This window comes from Mizuhopecten yessoensis, unplaced genomic scaffold, assembly GCF_002113885.1.
Source record: "Mizuhopecten yessoensis strain PY_sf001 unplaced genomic scaffold, ASM211388v2 scaffold716309, whole genome shotgun sequence".
Lineage (NCBI taxonomy): Eukaryota > Metazoa > Mollusca > Bivalvia > Pectinida > Pectinidae > Mizuhopecten > Mizuhopecten yessoensis.
In genome coordinates this window covers 534,957-557,125 of record NW_018480052.1, presented here as the reverse complement: position 1 = coordinate 557,125, position 22,169 = coordinate 534,957, and the positions used below count along the sequence as shown (strand labels likewise).

At 37.7% G+C, this 22,169-nt stretch overlaps 1 protein-coding gene across 8 annotated transcripts in view; it reads right to left on the bottom strand.

Annotated features, from left to right (window-relative positions):
• The window catches only part of LOC110442883 (serine-rich adhesin for platelets-like), a 205,884-nt gene that overhangs the window by 5,859 nt on the left and 177,856 nt on the right, over positions 1 to 22,169 (bottom strand). For 5 of the 8 annotated variants that reach the window (XM_021486729.1, XM_021486732.1, XM_021486730.1 and 2 more), the window contains 9 exons: positions 10,892 to 10,982; positions 10,621 to 10,710; positions 9,954 to 10,124; positions 7,563 to 7,790; positions 6,808 to 6,921; positions 3,193 to 6,243; positions 2,805 to 2,900; positions 1,363 to 2,295; positions 88 to 202 (listed from right to left, as the gene is read on the bottom strand). In XM_021486729.1, coding sequence (XP_021342404.1) covers positions 88 to 202; positions 1,363 to 2,295; positions 2,805 to 2,900; positions 3,193 to 6,243; positions 6,808 to 6,921; positions 7,563 to 7,790; positions 9,954 to 10,124; positions 10,621 to 10,710; positions 10,892 to 10,982 — 4,889 coding nt within the window. The other 3 variants (XM_021486735.1, XM_021486733.1, XM_021486736.1) reach the window with 3 other exon arrangements.

Here is a 22,169-nt window from a genome sequence, read left to right as displayed (position 1 = left end):
TAATATCAGACAAGTAATACATTATAAGTAGGTAAAGGCTTGTATTATACAGAAGAAAAAAATATCAACAAAATATGATGGAATTACCTCCCCTGCCGATGAGACGTGAGCACATGACATGGTCAACTCCAATGTTGTCATCCAAACTATCCATACTACCGCCACTCAGCTGAATCATGGAATCCAACATGGCCGCCCGCGTCTACACAATAACAAAGGATTAAAGATTATCAGACCGTAGCTAATACTTCAATCAACCTGTCTCTGCATGTTCAATAATACATTACGTTTCTAAAGTAAAACACATCCTTAGAAAAACTCCACACATGGCTTTTTAAAAGTTATCTTTAATCAGATACATATTTTGCTTGTAAATATTAATGTAAAAGAATATCTGTAACAACAAGGTGATCGAAAGAAACAAAATGAGGCAGGACTTTTAAAGTTCAGTTAAGAATATTATGCTTATTTCTATGGACTTTCATATAGATCATCATGGTACATACGTACAATACCACATTGGACAAATATTCTAGCATCACTGATGAAACGAGAAACAGTAGAAAAAAACACTATTTTTACTTTGACAGTATAAATAGATACTAGTAGCAAGATCACTGATACTCTAAGTATTGTTCTATCTACTGATACTCTTCTAAGTATTGTTCTATCTACTGATACTCTAAGTATTGTTCTATCTACTGATACTCTAAGTATTGTTCTATCTACTGATACTCTTCTAAGTATTGTTCTATCTACTGATACTCTATAAGTTTTGTTCTATCTACTGATACTCTAAGTATTGTTCTATCTACTGATACTCTAAGTATTGTTCTATCTACTGATACTCTAAGTATTGTTCTATCTACTGATACTCTAAGTATTGTTCTATCTACTGATACTCTAAGTATTGTTCTATCTACTGATACTCTAAGTATTGTTCTATCTACTGATACTCTAAGTATTGTTCTATCTACTGATACTCTAAGTATTGTTCTATCTACTGATACTCTAAGTATTGTTCTATCTACTGATACTCTAAGTATTGTTCTATCTACTGATACTCTAAGTATTGTTCTATCTACTGATACTCTAAGTATTGTTCTATCTACTGATACTCTAAGTATTGTTCTATCTACTGATACTCTAAGTATTGTTCTATCTACTGATACTCTAAGTATTGTTCTATCTACTGATACTCTAAGTATTGTTCTATCTACTGATACTCTAAGTATTGTTCTATCTACTGATACTCTAAGTATTGTTCTATCTACTGATACTCTAAGTATTGTTCTATCTACTGATACTCTAAGCATTGTTCTATCTACTGATACAGTGTATAGTCTAATTAATGATCATTACCTGTGGGTCAAGCACACCATAGTTTTCAGAGTGTGTTCGCTCCAATTGAGGACGACAAGGCTTTGTTTGCCTTTTGATCTTTGGTGAGTTGTCTACCCTGGCCCCAGTAGATGGCGCTGTCGTATCTACATCCTTTTCCTCTGTGATTGTGGGATATGGAGATTTGACATCATTGAAACCGCCAATATCAGCCGACGAAAAATTCCCATAAAACTCAAATTCATCGTTACAGGAGGTGTCATCTGCATACTCGTTTACCCAATCACAGCACGCCCCTGTCTCGGAGAACGGAGAATTTCCCATGATTAGTTCTCCCCCACAGGGAGTAAGGTAGAACTCGTCCTCAACCCACTGGTAACCTTCAGTGTCCTTGTAATTCTCAGCTGGTGTGGTAAACAGCTCAGAATGATCCTCGTTCGAGTCATTGTCTGTATCACAACTATTAAGACTGGTCAAACTTTGATGTAATGCGTTGACAGTCTTTGACAAACTTTTTAACTGTCGCGAAATCTCGTCAAATTCTTGATTGTTACCATGGATGCAACACTGTTCACAATTTGCACTGTCGCCATTTTGGCAGGTGTGAGGGAGAGGATCACAGCTTGGCTGTATATCTGTGTCACCTTCATTTCCACTTGATAACAAACTACGATTTGATCCCACGTTACAGAGGCTGTAGTAGTCACTTCGAAACTTGCCCTGTTGTTCAATATCAGGGGCTGGGCTTGCCTCTTTGCTACTGAATTGTTTCCCTTGTTCACCAATCATTTCTTCACCAGACGGCAGCACTAATTTTTCCAGGGACACAACTCCTGATGTGTCTGTCACTTCCTGTGTGGTAGACAGATTGTCCGGATGAGAACCGTTGTCATGGGGATCTGAGAAATGTGTAGAGATGGAATGTTCGGCAGAGGACACTGACTTACAAGTCACCTGGAAAACCAATAAAGCAATTATTAATTATTTCAGTGAGATTGATTGGGCGATATATATCTTAGGAGATCATTAAATTTATACAAGTGGCAAATTTGTCTTGCATTCATTTTACCATGTAATTTGTGCGAAACTTACATTGTACTTTTCTCACATGTAAATGTTAAGAAAGAATGATTAATTTACATGATTACAAAAATAAATAAATAATAAATAGTGCAAATGGGAGTCATTGCTTATCTGTTTCAAACAAAGACGTTTTATCTGTTTGCCTAATCGTATTGGTGACTTACATACAAGAGTTATCTTTCTTCAATTGTAAGCATTATCTCATACTTTGAATAACCATAGCAGAGTCAATACCTGTATTTTGTGGGTGTACCTTCAAAATCCATCACAAATTAATTTACTGTTTATTTTGAAGGTTTTTTAGCACAACTCTTTAGGAAAGGAGGTTTAATTGATATTAAGATGGCATATCTCCTTAATGTTTACCCCCCAGTTCCTACCTGTTGTGTGCCCCTCATGTGGTCCTGTATGAGCAGTGAGTGAAATCCATTAACAGTGTTGTCCTCGTCAGATTCACTCTCTACTTCACGAGCCAGCTGTGAAAAAATGGTCAAACATGTGAAAAACTTACATTATAAAAGCAACCAGATAATAATGCAGAAATATTGATAAAAACTAAAAGAAGAAATAGAAAATTTAAAAGAAAATGAATCAAATACTCCAGTTTGCTTATCTGCAGAATGAAAAAGACAGTAGAGTATGCTAGTCTCTTACACTAAACTACTTGTGGTAAATTCCCATTTGATATTAGGTGGTGATTTACACTGTATACCATATAATGTATTATCACAATCACAGGTTGTGTATTAATAACATGTTAAACATTACCTGTTGAAGAATCTGCCTTTTTGTGACATCTCTTTCCTGTCCCTCACTCTTCAATGACTTCCTACACAACTTGGGAAGAACTTTCATCTTGGAGATTATTTCTGTTCTTTTCATGTTCATGTCTGATAATGACACTGACCTTTCGAGTGGCTTTGTCACCTTGCTTTCAACCATAAGGTCGTCCAATATGTGGATGTCCTTGACCTTTGACAATGAAGAAAGGTCGCTGTCAGACAGAACCCTGGCCAGACCCTCGGTGGAGCACCAGTACCGTTTCATGCTAAATGTCTGAAGGAGTTGAAGGTGAGCATAGTACTTTGTTGACGACTGAAGATTACGGAGAGAGTTCTCTAGTAGTCTGTCACAGGAGTTCGTTGAAGCCTCCCACTCATCCTTCTCTTCAGGAATATCCGAAAGAAAATTCTCCTCACTGATGTTAAGTGTTTGGACATGATGGAAAACAGGAAGTGAAGGGAGTGAACTCCGTTCGTCAATTTCCTCTTCTTCCACCTCTAATCCTGGAATATTCAAACCATTATCGGGCAATGGTTTTTCACATTGTACATATGTCTCTTCAGTACTGACCTTATTGACCTCTGCACTCCAGTTGTTATGATGTATTTCAGGGACAAACATTTTGAAGTCATCACCAAGAGACCTACGATTGAGGTTTCTCCGTTCATGCATGTCCTTGGAACTTGTACTAAGCTTACTGTCCATCGAAGGAGATTTCCTAAGAGGGAACTTCATGAATTTGTTTTCATTTTGTTTTTGATTTTCCGCCTCAAACAGGATTTTCATGGCTCTGACTCTTCCCAGGGAACCACAAACTGCTGCACGATCCTCGCTAGAATTAGAGTTCTGTGATGAAAGACTGTGGGTGGAATTTCTCATTTCTGTGCTGTGAGTCGAACTATCCATGGCAGAATCAGGGTCAGAGGTCAAATCTGACTTACTGACTTTGACCACTGTCACAGCAGCAGGAAGCGGTTCCTCTATCTTAGCTGTGGTCTCTTTTTTCATACCAGATTCCTTATTCTGAATGGAGGTGTCGTTAAACTTCTCCATGGCTTCTGGTTGAATATCACTTGACATCGTAGAATAGCCGTCGTCTTTGCTGCCGGATCTTTCAACCTTTTCAGCCTTGTCAAAGCTCAACTCGGCCGACACCATGATTTTTTGATTCATTTGAACCTCTATCTGGGGTTCTATAGCACTAGTAGTATACTCCACGTGTTGGTGGTGGTAGGCACCTGTTTTGATCTCCTGACATTTTGGAGACACATCTTGCACACTTGTTGTTTCCTTTTTGTTGTGCCTGAATCCAGGGGATTTGACACCCATACGAATCCCTGGGGATCGCCTACCTGTGGCTGGTTTGGTAGGGACGGGTGGAGGTGGCCCCTTCCTCTTTGTGAGAGAATTCGTCAAATGTGGATCAGTTTCAGATGAGCTTGTCATAACAACTGGGGGCCTCTCCGGAGATATATAATCACGATTTTCAATTTTAACATTTTCCATCGGAGTTGTCTCCCCTGAATGCACACCTTTGGAAGAACTATTAGAAGGAGATGGCGTACTTTCTGGTGAAGTCTGATTGGCTGATTGCACTTGAGACCTTGATTTACCTCTACCCTGTTTTATTTGATGATACTTTCTCGCAAACCTTGGCGACCAATTTTCATCGCTGTCGGAGCTCTCTAAACTGGAGGAGGAAGAACTGTATCGTTGATGCATAAACTGTTTTTCGCGAGGAGCTAGAATGAGTGAGCTAGGCCGTTGTGTATTTTGTTTCCGTTTACTGTGACTATGCTGCAAGGAACTACGTTTCTTTGGAATGTAAGGACTTCTAGGTGTTTTCCCTTGGTTCTGAAGTTCACTATTTTCTGTATCTTGTATAATATCAGGTTTACCGTGAAGTCTAGCACCCGGAAAGCCCTTCTCACGAATTTCTACATTTTTAGAATCAACCCTTAATTTTTGTCGATCGCACTGCCTATGGTACTTTTTCACAAATGAGGGCGACTCGAAAAAAGCAAAGTTTTCTGTTGTGAAATCTTCCTCCAGTAACGTGTCCGTGTCATCACTATTGTCCAAGATTTCATTTAATGATATCGTGGAGGTATTACTGAAATCTGCTGACACAGGCCGATTCATATCACTGTCCTCATCACTGTAGTCGTAGAAATACTGACCGTTTGGCAGCAGAGGAACTCGGGGCGGACTCCCAAAAGTTTGGCGCAATGCTGCCATTCTGTCTTTCACCCCAGTCCCAGTACTTGAGCTCATGACCTTCATTTCTATTTCCTTTCTAATCCTGTGACCTTGAACTTTGCCACAACTGTTAGCCTTCACATTGTCGGAGAATTTTCTGTTCCTAAACAAATGATCATTTGGTTCCTGAGATTTTAAGGGTAGTTTGGAGTGAGAAGATACTTGAGGAATGGACTTTTGCGTTTTCCCACACCCTGAGTTACTTCCCCTTTTGATAGGTATGGACGAAGCAGAGGAAGAGCGTTCTCGTTGTTGATATTGGCTAACTTTCCCTGAGGATCCTAGCTGTGGATTTCGGACAGATTTTGGAGCGTGAGCACTAACACCTTTGTCTATATGGTCCGGGTGAGATATACTACGCTTTCCTGACATTGCTTCATTCTGTAAACAGAGATCCCGTTGACTCCCAGACAGCGACGTCTTTGACCCGTTGTACACTGTCAGACCCAGTTTGCTCTTATTGAGTGAAGCTGTTGACCTCGATTTTGCTGACTTTGAGTTTGATTGTAGAGACGAAGTTGATGAGCTCCGCTGCCGTTTTTGATTAGCTCTTTCCATAATATTGACATGTTTCATTTTCGGACTTGAATTGTTGGCAGGGAACTCAGTTTCTATTTTTGTCCTACAGTTGAATTCGTTGTTTTGTTCACCACTAGGGGGCACATTGGTTGAGCCAACTGAGGTCGCAGAACCAGGCAGTTTCTTTGGATGACCGGTGCGTTCTGTTGACCAGACGGGCAGACTCATCTGGGGTTTTCCTATGCTGTCATCGCAGGTCTACAACGAAGCAAACCTTTAAGCATGTTTTAATTGTTTAAATAACTTTTCACTTCCCAGAAATCTATTTTTAACTATATTACTACTTTTATGAGCTATGCAAAGCATGTTTTATAGATATATTTATGAACAGTACTTAACATAGATTTCTTGAATAATTTCACTATTTTCAATTTCTTCTTCATTAATATATTTCCGGAATATGTCATATCTAGAAAAAGTCCATTGGTTAGATCATATCATTTGACATATACAATGTTTATCCATGTTAAAATCACACATGATCTGTTTATGTTGTGTCTGAAGAAAGCAGAATTAAAGTTTGAACACTTAAGCAACAGGAAGCCTAATTCAATTGAGAAATTAAGAAACAGAGAATTTTCTTTAGAAATATTGAAGAAATAATGAATATGAGAAAAAATATGGAATGATCAAAGTTGAGCATTGTAGAAAAAGATGGCTATATACAGTGCAAAAATCACAAGAAAAAATATTTCTAGCTTAAATCTACAGGAGGAGCAAATGAGTCGAAGAACAATGACAAAACGGTGAACAGATACGTACATAATCACTACATATACTGTGTAGGGAGTCGGTGCTCTCCCCTGGCATGTACTGGCCGAGACACTTCTGGGCCACCTTGGCCTGTAGGACGTACTGGGACATTGGAGACAGGTGCTGGAAAACACAGGCGCAACTACTCAAAATCTAATTCTAATGTCTCAAGTTTCTCAAGATCATGCAAAATCTATCAAAATTGATAAAAGTAAAGAGAATAGGTCTACTTAATATTCACAGACTATATGAAACATTGCAGGAACTGTTTAAGAACTGTAGTTCATAAAGTGGCTGTATCAACACACAATATACAATTCATGAACAGCTTTTAACTGAATTGTTCATGACGTCAAGAAATCCAATTAAACTATCATCATCTCCTTATTGTTTCCTAATTGGATCTTGTTATGTTTTGAAAGCAATAGATATATTTTGAAAAGAATGTGAAAATTCAAATTTAAAAAGAAATATAACCTCCCTTAACCCTTTCACCACTATAGACCACAATAGATTCATCCAGATGAATGCATGGTAGATTCTACTGAAGTTATGTAGGGGTGAAAGGGTTAAAACATGAAGCAGAAAAAGAGAAAGAAAAAAGGCCGAAAAATTCCTTTCATCAACAAACATGCATTTGATTACATTTTTCATTATTATCTTGTTTCAAATTACCTTAATTTCATGTATTTAATTTGATAACAGAAGAAGAATATTTTGATAATACAAGGAAGCTATATGTAGGACAATTTTGACGGTCTTACCATGGTCTGGGTAAAGGCCATGGCCGCGTTGGACATCTGTTCTGGGGTGGTTAGACTGGCCATACTCGTCCCCTCGCACACCGTTAACTTGGATACACTTGTGAGGACAGCGTCCTGGTTGTTGGGGTCGTACTTGATCTTCTGTTGGAACATGCTGTTGAGTTCGTGATTTTGATACTCAAGATCTTGTACTCGGCCTTGTAGCTTCATACATTCTTCTCGCAGAGTCTGTAACACCAGAAAATCAAAATTTTAATTTCAACAGCTTTCACTGAAACAGTACAATGTCAAAAGGAATGGACAACAGGCTTAAAGTCTATACAATCATGATCTGGTCAACTCTTGAAACCAATGCCTTGTACCATTGGGAAGGCGTGATTAAAGAAAATGATCTAAATCTGACAAAATCTTGAAATCAAGCAAGTTTAATGATGAGATTTCATCATATACATTGGATATTTGAAAATCAGTCTAAGGTAACTGTAATTAGATTTGATTTAAATTTCTACATAGACTAAGCACTGTTAAAACATTAAATAAGTCCAAGTGTCACTTAAAACCTATAGTAATATACCATTTTTTCTAAAAAAAAAAAATAAAAAAATACAAATATAACCATCTTCCTTAAAATATTACAACTGGTGGTCCTATCATACTCAAAAAAACTGTATTAGATTACAAAAATAAATATTTTTCTTCTACACAAACCACCTTTATTTCCTAAAGCGATACATGATTGATCTGGAATGGTCAAATTACAAATGACGCTTATTCCCAAGGTAGACAACATAGAAAAAACATTTCACAAAATATCTTCAGCCATCAACAGTTGGCATTTCAACAGTTAGCTACCCCGCAAAATGGAAAGATATCAAATGTCCAATCAGCAGCAAGCTAACATAATGGGTCGATAGTCATCGTTTATTTGAAACAGAATATTTGATTAGTTAGATTATATCTGATAATTTCCATTCCAAAAAGATGCCAGAAATAAACAAATTGAATAACAATGCTGAAATCTGATTGGTCAATTGACAATCTCTCCTGATTATAACAAATCAATATGTGATGAATAGAATAATTTGATTGGTCAAAAATTGTCATCTCACAATTTTCTCACCCAGTTTGAATATGTAGTGGGTAACCCTATTGATTTATTCCAAATGCTCATCTATACAAACAGTTACCAATTCTTCAACCCAAACTTAATAATTTTTTATCGACACAATTTGACACATAATTGAATATGACAGAAATAAAGTATGAAATGAGTGTTTTTACTTCTGTCCATCACAATGTCTGCTCCGATGACGAACCAGCAGAGAACTGTATAATTGCCCAGCTGAGTGGAGTACAGAACATGATAGAAATGACCCCGTAGAGTGATGACCAGTTGTATAGTACAGTTAACAGGTTTTTTTAGTTTCCATCAGGGTCTAACAGTCCGAAGTATCAGTAAGCTAAAATTCCCATACCCTCCATCCTCAATTCTCATGGGGTTATAGCTCTCTTTCGCTCTCCCCGTGAGCGTAACCCCTGGAGTATCGAGGACGGAGGTATGGGATTTAGCTTACTGATAAAGGGAGCTCATTTTCGCCCTCCCCGTGAGCGTAACCGCTGGAGTATCCAGGACGCATATATCCTCCAGGACTTCACTGTAATAATCGTTCAATATACTTCCTCGTCACTAATACGTATCATTCTGTCCAGACATTGACAGTGAATGTCAAGTATTGTCAGTTTATAATGAAACATAAGTCTCTGCTATAAATAGTGTGACTGAAATGGAATTTTTGTGATATAGACAATAGAACTCTATGGTCTGTCCCATGTAATCTAAAGCAGCAAAAGGCATTGATGATTGCAATACAGATTAGAAGTAAATTATACTACTCTCTAATTTTAACAAAAAAGAAATATGTTTATTTAAAAGAGTTGCTTGAAACTCATTCAATATCTAAAGTATAATGATTTGGACAGATCATAATTATGGTTGTTGACACACACCTTTGAAAAACAAAATGAGACTTCTATAACGATGAATTGGGGGGGAGGGGGGGGGAATGTTTTCAAAATCCTCTTTAAAGAATGCTACAACAGGCAATCAATAGTCCCTATTTGTAATGATTTCTTTATTTACCGAGCTGTACACCTGTCAGCCTGGGTCACAGTGACATACTTCTTGTACTCTGCCATCTAGAGATGTACATGCAGACCAAATTTGATTACTCCAGGTGAAATAGTATAGAAGAATAGTATGCCCTGGACAAACTCAATCAGGTGTGTCCTTTCTGATTAATTTCCATAATGTCACACAACTGAGAAGTATATAGAAGTTGACCTTATCTAAAGAACATTCTATGATACGATCTGATTGGTTGCGACTCTGACCTTTTGAGCCAGTAAGGCCTGAACCACTTGATTGGCTATCTCGTCCAGACATTTCTCGTACTGTTGTCGTTGTTGTTCATTCTCCATGACTAACGAGGAGTTCTCCGATTCAAGCATTTTGAGTCGACCTAGCAGCAGTTTTGTGCGATCGTCTGTCTTTCCACTTATTGGCTGAAAGTAATTCATATTACACTCGAATTAATCAACTAAACAATTTACAGTGAGGGCTTTGAATTGAAACACTTGAAAAATTTAACAAAACAATAAAAGATCCATTGCAAGCAACACCATACATAAATAAATGCGTAAATGCTTCACAAATAAAACATGAAAAATATACATTTGCTTATTTGCTTATTTGCTGGTATCAGAAAGTAATTCAATTTTTTGGTCAAAAGAATTGAATTTCCGACATGCTGTTTTAGGTATCAGGTTCAGCAACCCATAGGCTCCCTAATTAAGGGGCTCTTCAGCAGAATAGTCCTTCATCTAGGAATCCCACTGATACTTTCTCCAATGTCTCAATGTATATATTGAACTATAAAGCATTGTAGAGATTGAAATAACACCATAACAGACAACTTTTACTTCAAAATTAACTTACCTAGCAAAAACTTACCGGAGTTTACTTGAGACACGACTAAAAACTTACAAAGGTGGAACTTACCTGGGACTCAAAGCGCTTGACATCGTTGAGAAGCAAAATGTTCTCCCTCTCAAGTGTACTTATATGGTTGCGGTACTTATGCATATTGTTCTGTTGGAAATAAAGTTGCAATTGAAGTAAAACAGAATATGCTATGCTACACAAGTTATGGTTAACAAATTGAAATCAAAACAAAATATAACTTATGATTTTAAAAAAAAAAAAAATTGTACACAATTCACTGAAATTTTCTCATAGCAATGCACTTAGTTGAAATTAACGCTCCTCTTACCTCATAAGTGATGGACAGACTGGACTTTTCCTGCTTTAGCTGGTCAATCTTTGACTTATACTGCATCATATTTCTCACCGTCTCCTCCATCCTGTCAAAGACAAAAGAAAACTCCACATAAAAAACTAGGAAATTGAAAGTAGCAGATAGTATTTTTTTGCAATAATATAACATATAGGTAAAGTGAAAGTACAAATAAATATGCGATATAAAATCGAACAGCTAAACTTAAAGAACCAAACTGATATGAAATATGAATACGGTTCAACTCCAAGTTCCATGGACTTTCACCTTGTTATTGCAAATCTTTTATAAATCCAAAAAGCTATATCGTGAATACTTAAGTAATAGTCCAACCAGTAAAGTCAGCGCCAGAAAATATGAAAACAAATCTAATCATCAAAGGGCTTAAAACCCCATCTGTAACGGATGCTACAGTGTTACATTCTGATGCGTCACCACAGGTGCTGGTGTTGTATTACTGAGCATTTCTTTACAAATCAAGAAATCTCTTCCACAACACTTTCTGACTTCACCTCTACAGCTATTTTATCATGGTAGTCTAAAATCCAGATTAACACCTTGCTTTTTCGACTCACAACATTTTGTTTCAAATTTTAATTTCATAAACACTTTAAGTGTCAAGAAATCTGCTTATCGAAAAGTCTCGATCAAGCATGTGTGGTTTTATATAATGCTCAGTAATGCCTTCCAATCTGCACTCCGCATGTGTTATTCAATATGGAGCCTCGGTCTTGTTGCCCGTGTTCCATTGTTAAACTTTTCACAGTCCTTGATTATAAACCTCACACAGAAAAACACTCGTCCTTTCATACCCAACTTTCACATGGTGTAAATTTAATAATTTACAAATTTAGAAGTGTTTTGCTGAAAACAAAACCAACTGCAGATAAAAATCTGCTTAGAAAACTTTTGACATTCACCAGACCTTAAACACATATAACTGGTATCCATTTTCAATTAACTGCATAACCTTACTCAATACAGGCAGCCGCCGTAAAAAAAACTATATTGGGCAAATCTGATGTTTATTTTCAAACTTTATGGTCGAACAAGATCACATAAATGCTGGATTTTACCTCAGAATTTAACCGCCAGACCTAATTCAGTATTCAGTGTTTAATGAAGGAGTACAAATTGGATCATAACAGTGAAATTAAACGAAGACTGCCAACAAAATCTCAGTGAAACCACGCTGAAAGAAATGAATTAAAGTCGAGCCAAAGCAATCAAGTGATTATTGGATTAGCACACGGGGAGATTTGGCTGTATAGATAGTGCTAATCTCTGGTTTCCATTACATCGCAAGGTTCCACCTGTAAATGCACCTCATTAATAGCTACCAGGAGGAAAACCTTTTGGCATGTTTATACAGAACAATCTTAGTTTAACATAACTTAATCAAACCTTATTTAAGGCAAGTTTTTAACTGGGTTTTTTATATGATCCTGCATTTTCCCATAACTGTCAATTACATGCCATATCTATATATAAGGTTCGACAAGTGTCATGTGACCCTGCTTGTGTTTTTTGCCTGCAGTGTCATGTGACCCTGCATTTGATTTTGCCGATATGTCATGTGACCCTGCATTTGATTTTGCCGATATGTCATGTGATTCTGTATGTGATTATTCCAATGTCATGTGATCAGCCTGCATGTCATGTGATTCTGTATATGATTTTTCCAATGTCATGTGATCGGCCTGCATGTGATTTTTCCAATGTCATGTGATCAGCCTGCGTGTGATTTTTCCAATGTCATGTGATCGGCCTGCGTGTGATTTTTCCAATGTCATGTGATCCTGCACAGGACTTTTTCAGTGTCAGATGTCATGCTAGGTTTTGACCATTGTCAAACAGTTTAAAGTCTGAATATCTCAAAAACAAAAGTGCACGTCTTAAAGTATCTTCTTTAAGTATCTTCTTGAAATCGAAAGTCTTTTTCATTAAGCTTCTTAATTGGAAATTTTTCACATAGGCCAAAATGTCCTTATCGAATGAAATTCCAGGAATGTAATTAAAGATTGGAGGAGTCACAGGACATAGAAAATAGCCCTTCAACCATTCGACTTCATTTACACACAAGTCTTACAGGATTCATAGCATAGAAGTGAAATAAAACATCCTACAGCACTTAATTATTCAAAATCTAATTCAAACATGTACTTAGCACGTCTTCCATCTTGCTGTATAACGTTCCGAGGGGTGACACAAAAATTCAATATTAACTCTATATTGATTGGCTGAAATCTCATCACGACTGGCTGATCCATCAGAATGTCACCTGACCCATTAAAAGAAGCAGACAACTTTAAACACAATGACTCGTGATGTCGCTATGAGTAAAAAACCGTTGGATGACAGCATCGCCCTGAAAGCTAGAGATTAGTGCGGTATGATACAACAGCTCAGCTATTAACAGATAACACCAATTTCTTCATGTCACAAAAGTCTTCAATATTCAACAAATGTTAAACTTATCAGCCAAGATTATAATATTCTTCAGTAATTGGAATATACTGAAAAAGTAGAGAAAAAATTGTGACAATGGTTTAAATTAAGAAATACCAATGACATGCTGTCCAACTAGGTGTGACTTTTGACGATGAAGTAACCAGTGTTATAGTGACAATCTGATAGGAGCGACCCAAGCTCCCACAGGACAAAGATTGATCTTAGTTGTCAGAACGTTTTTACAATAGATCCTAAACATTAATTTCGGCTAAAACGTTTGTGAAATTAACAATGACTCATATGAATTAGGTCAGATTGTATTTTTAACCTGTAGTTGTGAAATATTTTTTTCGTTTCATCCTGAAGTACTGTCAGCTGAACCACCCCCACCTCGACCCTATTCCCACACTGATCGTCTACATCCCACTGTAAAACAACGGTGGATAAACTGTGGTGAAAAATTCTCATGAAAAAAAAAGTCTAATGTGCTTTATGCTGTGATGAAATCTCAAGTTTCAATTAAACCTCTATTAATTATTCAAAGAATTTATAACTTGTTCAAGCACTTCTTTGATGTGTAATTGATTCAAATACTTCTGAGTATTAAATTAGCTCCCTTACTTTTAACTCGGGGAGTGAATTTCTTTCATTTGAGATGTTATTAACTCACTTTGCTCAGAGTAAGAGAATGCTGAAATTCTTTATTAACAGTTATTATGATGCAAGAATTTTACATTATTTCTTTGATCGTCAAACTAAAATGTGGTAAGGTGTGGAGTCAGTATTTATAGAATGTACCCAGTTAAAGTACAGCCACAGGTTTTACAACTTTCACTCGAACCTTTGAAAAACATTTCTGGATTAAGTTTTCATTTCTGTTAGTCTAGCCACTTGAGCAGTAGACTTTTAAGACCGAGATAGCAAAAATAAGTTTAATCAGTTAACCCTATAGCTCATTAATGTAAACTAACAGTAAACTCCTTCATACTTTTAAACCTGTGAAATATTATTTTTTCTCCTATAGAAAAATAAGAAATAATTATTGACTTGCATGTAACAGATTAACCAACAAACCAGACTTAATCAGCCGTTTACTGGCATATAACACACCTAACACCTGACTAAATTACCATCACACCAGGTCCTGTTATGTTCAAAATAATCATAGCTGACCTCTATATTTTAATCTTTACTGAAACAATGTCAGACACAACCAAATGGTGTCAGCTTTCTGTGTAAATAGGAGGAAAAATCCTTTATCATGAAAAATTTAATAATTCAAAAAATTTAATTGTGTGTGTTCGGGTGGAGCAGTGGATAGCGTACTCCTCTTTCACCTAGATGGAGATGGCTGGGGTTCGATTCCCCAAATCTGACGTTAAAAGGTATGGGGTCACCTGCCCAACCACGTGGTAGGTCTGATGAATACAGGTAATTTCCAGATAAGATATACACTGATGGATGTACACAGATGCACTTTATTAAGATCAGATTACAGGTGTCTGACCGTAGTAGATAAAGGTCTAGTTTACACAGGTTGCTAGATTATACAGGGTTCAGTCCAAAGACAATATCTTGATCTAGCTGTGTGTCATTTATTTTTTTCATTAAAAAAACACAGGCATGTCTATAGAGTTATTTCATAGAAAGTTGAAATATGAAATAGGGATGACCAAGCTTATTTAGAACCGACTAGTCTCAAGGTATCTTTACAATTAATGGCAGACAATGGATATTTCAGCACGGCTTCTCTAATGTAATCACTGGGCATGACCATTTTATCAGCTACAACAGGTGTCTACCACGAAGGAGAATCTGTGGAATTCCAAGCCCACACGTTACATGACAAAACCAATGTTTTAAACAATAGACAAATGGTTAGCTTTGAACGAGTCTGCATGTGTACAATCCACATCTCCATGTGTGTGAGATAAGGGAGATAAGTCAGCACATTTCACCATAAAACCATTGAGTTATCTCCCCTTATCATCTACAGCCTTACTCAAAGTCAGTGAGGAGCTTGATCCTTGCAGCTTTACTTGCCCATCATGAGAAACAAATGTAGCTTGAACAATTTTTCAAGTGATTTTTTAAAGATCTATATAATGATAGTGCTTGGAATGCATTCAGTATACACAAAGTTGAATCTGATAGCTAACGTAACATTTTGATGACATAATTTTTGCCTTCTCCATCTTTGACTGTAATTGACATATCCCACTGCTGAGACTGTACAGCTGGTTTACCCTAACACTGTAGACTGATGCCAATACTATGAAGTCATACTTNCCCCCCCCCCCCCCCCCCATCATTCTCCTCTCCATAGTAGATCCAGAGTTGCAGCTCTGTATCCCGGTCTACAAAGAAGCAGTTGATACTTCCCCGTTGCCCTCCACACACAGCAATCTTTACTGTCTTCAATATCCCAGCAGGTTTCTACACTACCCCTACAATTTGCCTCCACCTGTATAGATTTACAGCCCTATCCCTTCCCCAGACCTTAATTCCCACCACCTAAATGTGGAATCAGACTGTCCCCAGGTGCTTTCAAAGTACTAACCTCCATTTCCTACCCCTATGTTAAAGCAGACAAACTTGTGTCATGTGAATCCCATGATACTTGTGTGTGTGACAAGTAGTAAACCATGGCATTTCTGCTCCTCACATCTCCTCACCAATGGTATAGCTGTACACTGTCCTCATCCCTCACCACACTGTCCTCATCCCTCACCACACTGTTCTCATCCCTTACCACACTGTCCTCATCCCTCACCATCCCACAGTGCTCTCAATGTGGCAACTGTGGGCCCTGTAAATCTGTCCCTTAATCCTTACTCACCAGGAACCCTACTCCCCATCTCCTCCACCCCTTCCCTTTCTATTGCAACTGTTTTGCCCCTTAAATGTGTCCCGGGCCCCCCCCCCATCAACCCTTTCCCATCCTGTATTACAAACTGTTTAGGAGCAGGCGCCTGATACCTGCGTGACCAGTAGTAAACATAGCATGTTAGAAAGGAAAGACGATCTATTACCAGGGGCTCCATGTGAAGTATCGCTGGTGAACTGTTGCACTTAAAATTGTAAAGAGCTTCTGTAAACAATAAAACAGGAGGGGTCAAGTGTGGTAAAGACATAGACCTGATATAGGGTGGACCCCGTAAACACAGCACGTAGGAACATCACCGATCATACACAGCAAACATTCCAGTGAAAAGGTCAACACAGACAAGAATAAAACAGCTGATAAATATCTGTATAAACCAAAGTTATGGAGGATAAAGAAATAATATATAACAAAAAATCAAATTACGTAGAATCTAGCTGACAAAGGTCTATGCAATTAAACCTGTCTTGGCAACTTAGACAGAGAATATTTTGTCAAAAATTCAGACTAGAAAAAATTGCAAAGTCTAGCCAGCCTGTGCAATCTGCGTGAAGAATATATGATAAAGTTTACAATAGAACTTCAAAGCTATATACCATACAGAAGTTAATCTGTGGTCACCGACCACATTTACCAAGTTCATGTTTTAAACACGTTCGGTCTGGAAGTTAAGCCACTTTTAGACTTACCGACTGGAGGATGCTAGCTAGGACAGACTTCGACGAATAACACATACATCATTTGTCTGCTAGTCCAAAACCACATCCAATATTTAAACTCACTCACCATAAGATCACAAGTCCACACCCCCGACAGCTGTGTAGTACTAAACAGGTATATCTCGTTAAAGCATGTTTTACCTGTAAGTCATTTACCACCTGTCTAAATGTGCGGTATTTATTTTCTACCAATAAACAATATCGATATAAGGTGACAAGGCGTTACAAACCTAAGGTATATATGTTGTAAATCTACCGCAACACTTACCTACCTCAGGGTATTATATACTACCAGATACCAGACTGATCCTTTAAAAAGATATTCATTCCTGTAAATCTTAAAATCAGTACAATATTACAGAATGTGACCACATAACAGAAACCAGATTGAATAGCTGGCCGATACACCTGTATAACATAGCCAAATGCCCAAGGGAATGATCGGCCGTTTAGTGGTTAATTATATCAAAGATTAATTAGTCTGACCAGATGGCTACAGGTAGTTTGATTCATTGAAACCAATTCACAAATACCTTAACAGGCCATTCTTTGACGTTTCTGTCAAATCAGATCTCAGAATAACTTCTTTCATTGCCAGAAAACTTTGAATATTCCATATTATGAAATTCTAGTCCTTAGTGTGAAGTTATAAGAGATAAGAATTCAGAAACACGAAATGTGCAGAAGCCAGGTTTAGTATGTTTTACACTGCTATCTTCTTTGACACCAATATAGAAATGCAACATATCAAATGTAAAGCCTGTATTAGACCATGAGAGATATACAGTACAGTCAGATCTGTATTAGCCCATGAGAGATATACAATACAGTCAGATCTGTATTAGCCGATGAGAGATATACAATCCAGTCAGATCTGTATTAGCCTATGAGAGATATACAGTACAGCCATATATGTATTAGCCCATGAGCGATATACAATACAGTCAGATCTGTATTAGCCCATGAGAGATATACAGTACAGTCATATCTGTATTAGCCCATGAGAGATATACAATACAGTCAGATATGTATTAGCCCATGAGAGATATACAGTACGGTCAGATCTCTATTAGCCCATGAGAGATATACAGTACAGTCATATCTGTATTAGCCCATGACAGATATACAATACAGTCAGATCTGTATTAGTCAATGAGAGATATACAATACAGTCAGATCTGTATTAGCCGATGAGAGATATACAATACAGTCAGATCTGTATTAGCCCATGAGAGATATACAATACAGTCAGATCTGTATTAGCCGATGAGGGATATACAATACAGTCAGATCTGTATTAGCCCATGCGAGATATACAATACAGTCAGATCTGTATTAGTTAATGAGAGATATACAATCCATGCAGTCAGATCTGTATTAGCCCATGAGAGATATACAGTACAGTCATATCTGTATTAGCCCATGAGAGATATACAATACAGGCAGATCTGTATTAGCCCATGAGAGATATACAGTACAGTCATATCTGTATTAGCCCATGAGAGATATACAATACAGGCAGATCTGTATTAGCCCATGAGAGATATACAGTACAGTCATATCTGTATTAGCCCATGAGAGATATACAATACAGTCAGATCTGTATAAAGAGATCACAATTCTAAAAAGTTGTCTCTTAACACAGGTGGTCTCTTAATACAGGTTCCTTTTACAAAGAATAGTGTGAAGTTTGATTGACACAATTATTACAGAAATGATTTAAAGTCTGCCAGACACAACATATCCGCAGTGTGTTTGTGAATGGAAATTCCTATACAGGAGTATAAAGTTTTTTATAACAGTACAGATCTGAAAGCTATTTGAATTTTAAGTATGTGAACTTTTTTCCAAAGAACATTATTTAGGTGTAATAAAAACCGCATCAGATTTTGTATTATGTACAGTTGTGTTATAAATACATACAAATGCCATGATTTGATAATAAATATGTGCATAAATTGTTTTTCTGTTGCTTTTCCCACACTGTGGTCGGACATACAATTATTACTTATGTTAATTCTATAGAAATGTTAACATACAATTAAAACGTTACACCGAATCAAAATGGCATACATATACCTCACAAGGGTGTTTATCAAGGATTTTCAGTCCATGATAATGTATCTTATATGCCTTATAATGCTGCGTAAAATGATGCACTTAAATGCAAGAGGTCATTGTAAAGGTGAACCCTCGCATTCTTCTCACCTTCAGCTCTCCTTTCCTTACACACATAAACCTCCTCCGACCTCAACCGTCTCCTCCGACCTCAACCGTCCATGAACTTATAAAGAAATAAATACAATGCACGTATATATATTCCCCAAGTTATCATTAAATTTTCCCATCCCATGAACTTTAAAGTCGACACCCTAAAGCTGATATCTCCATTGAAAAGCAGTGACTTACTTTATCATAACTGGAACATTTCAAGTGACACATTTTATTCAGAACTTACTCGATTTCAATGATAAAACTCGACATGAGACTCTGTACAGATGCATCAAAAAGCAGTTAAACAGGACTTGGAGGAGAATATGATGAGGTGTGGGAACAGAGCCCCATACCAGACAAAATTACCACTACAGCTGTCATACACACAGTTTGGATGTCGGTACATCATTTTTTCTGTCCATATAAAACACACCGACATGTCTGTCGACGACAATGTAGTATCACCTGTAGGTTGTCTATATGATCCAGGTTTCAAATAGAAAATGTGAAATGTATATTTCACTGTCAATCACGGCTACTTCACCTGACGTATCAAGTTTCTCATTAATTCATCAGTGAATTGAAATATATAACTTGCAAACATTTAACAACAGGGACATTTTATCCTGTCTCTGATGGTTAAACCTCCGGCTGGTGACTTTGTCAGTGCATTTATTGTTCTGTGTGTAGACTGACACTGCTTATTAAAATACATGAACAATGGCTCGTCTTTTTTTTATTGTAAAACGAAGGCATTTCTTCGTGTCTTAAGACATGTAAGAATGCCTTTTTTTTGTAAGGCACTATAACAATGCTTTGTGTCACAACAAGACATATGTACATATCTTTATGTCATAAGACACAGGTATAGCTTTGTATCTTAAGACACAAAAAATATAGGTTTGTATAGTAAAAACTTATATCTTTTTTCAATGCGTGTCTGATCTAGATCTATATGTAATATACACACATCGACAAATGCACCAAACTTTGTGTAGTACACGTGTAATACTTGGGAGTAAAGTGTGTATATCTCACATTTAACAGGAGAACAAGTAGCAGATGAAAATCATTTTAATTAACAAGAAAGAGAAAAAAAAAAACTTTTTTTCAAATATCGATTTTTGTTAGTATAATTACCATTACCTTGCTCAGCACCATGACAGTCCCGTCCTATAGGTGATGTCTGTACGTCACATTTATCTCACGAAAACAACAACAAATCAAGTCATTCCTGTAACACACACAACTTTGCCATTCCAAAACCACACACAACATCCTGGGTATCTTTCCATATCCTGTCTTTTCTTATCAACTTTGAGGTGTCAAAACATCCCTGTACACATATGTCTAAAGCTTTCCGCCTCCAGGGAACCTGTCGCAGTAGTAACTTCTGTTTACCAATCTTACAGGATAGTTACCCACTCTGACAGCCTGTAATTACGTATAACTCTGCTCAGACTACAGGTAGACACGCCCTGTCTCCGCCAGTATTAGAGGCAATCTGGACATATTGTCTCTGTCTGATGTTTCCCCTCCTCACCATGACTAGGCACTCTCCCCCAGTTAGTTCCCAGGATCCCTATCACAGCTGCTACTGCGGTGGGCAGGCCAGTAAATACGGCATACACAATTTTGATAGACTCTGGTAGGGGTTATTATGTGCTAGCATGCATGAGGGTTTCTGGAACCTTATTAACTGATCAGTGATCAATTTTTGGAAAAGCAAAGTCCAGCATAAATTTCTAGAGCAGCATCACAGACAGTTTAAGGATCATTAATATTTCTGGTAGGGATGAATCTGTTGTTTTCAAATAACATCTCTCACTGACTGGGAGTTATCTCCTCCTGTTTTAAGGCCAGTTAAATATTTACCTGTGAAACACAGTGGTGTCATAATGGCAACAGTAAATGTCAATTACCACAAAAAGATACCTAAAAAACCTTTTAAATTCAAATAATCTGACATACAATATCAAGGCTGATGACCATGAGCATGCCATACGGTTAGTAAAGCTACAGCATTAGTTTGGTATTTTCACATCGCGTAGGTGACATTTGATAATTTGGCAAATGTACAGCACCCTTTGACCTTTGTCCTAATTTCTTTTTTAAATTAAATAACTTCTTATATACAATGAAATCTTTTTGATCAAAAGTTCAAATCCAGTCCACAATTTTGTAAGCCTTTACCTTTCTACACCCCCCTTTCTCAACACAACACCAACGTCTTGCTGAGCCTAACTTCACCCCCTCCTTCCACATCCCCACTTCAATCAACCACACTACTTCATCTCTCACTCTCACTCCCAAGCTCAATAGTCAACATAGAAATTTAACTGAGTCTATATTCAATCCCCTCCCCATCCCTACCCCAACCAAACACTACACTAAATCGGAGCCTCGCCCCTTCCCATCTCAGTCACGTACACCCTAATGCAGAAGTCTCACAGGAGCTAACTTTGTTTCCTAACCTAACACAGAAGTAAGATCAGCCTGATTCTACCTCCCCATCCAAACGCTAACACAGAAATCAGACAGCCTAACTTCACCTCCCACCCAACCCTTAAGAAGTCTGACACAGAAGTCAGGCTAAATCTTACTTCACCTCCCCCCTCCTACCCCTAAAACAGAATTCACCCTTACCTCACCTCCCCCCTCCCCACCCCGACACAGAAGTCACCCTAACCTCCACTCCGCACCTTAACACCAAAGTCACCCTAACCTCCCCCTCCCAACCCTAACACCAAAGTCACCCTAACCTCCCCCTCCCAACCCTAACACTGAAGTCACCCTAACCTCCCCCTCCCCACCCTAACACTGAAGTCACCCTAACCTCCCCCTCCCCACCCTAACACAGAATTCACCCTTACCTCACCTCCCCCCTCACCACCCTAACAAAGAAGTCACCCTAGCCTCCCCTCCCCACCCTAACACCAAAGTCACCCTAACCTCCCCCTCCCCACCCTAATAGGAGTCAGGCTGA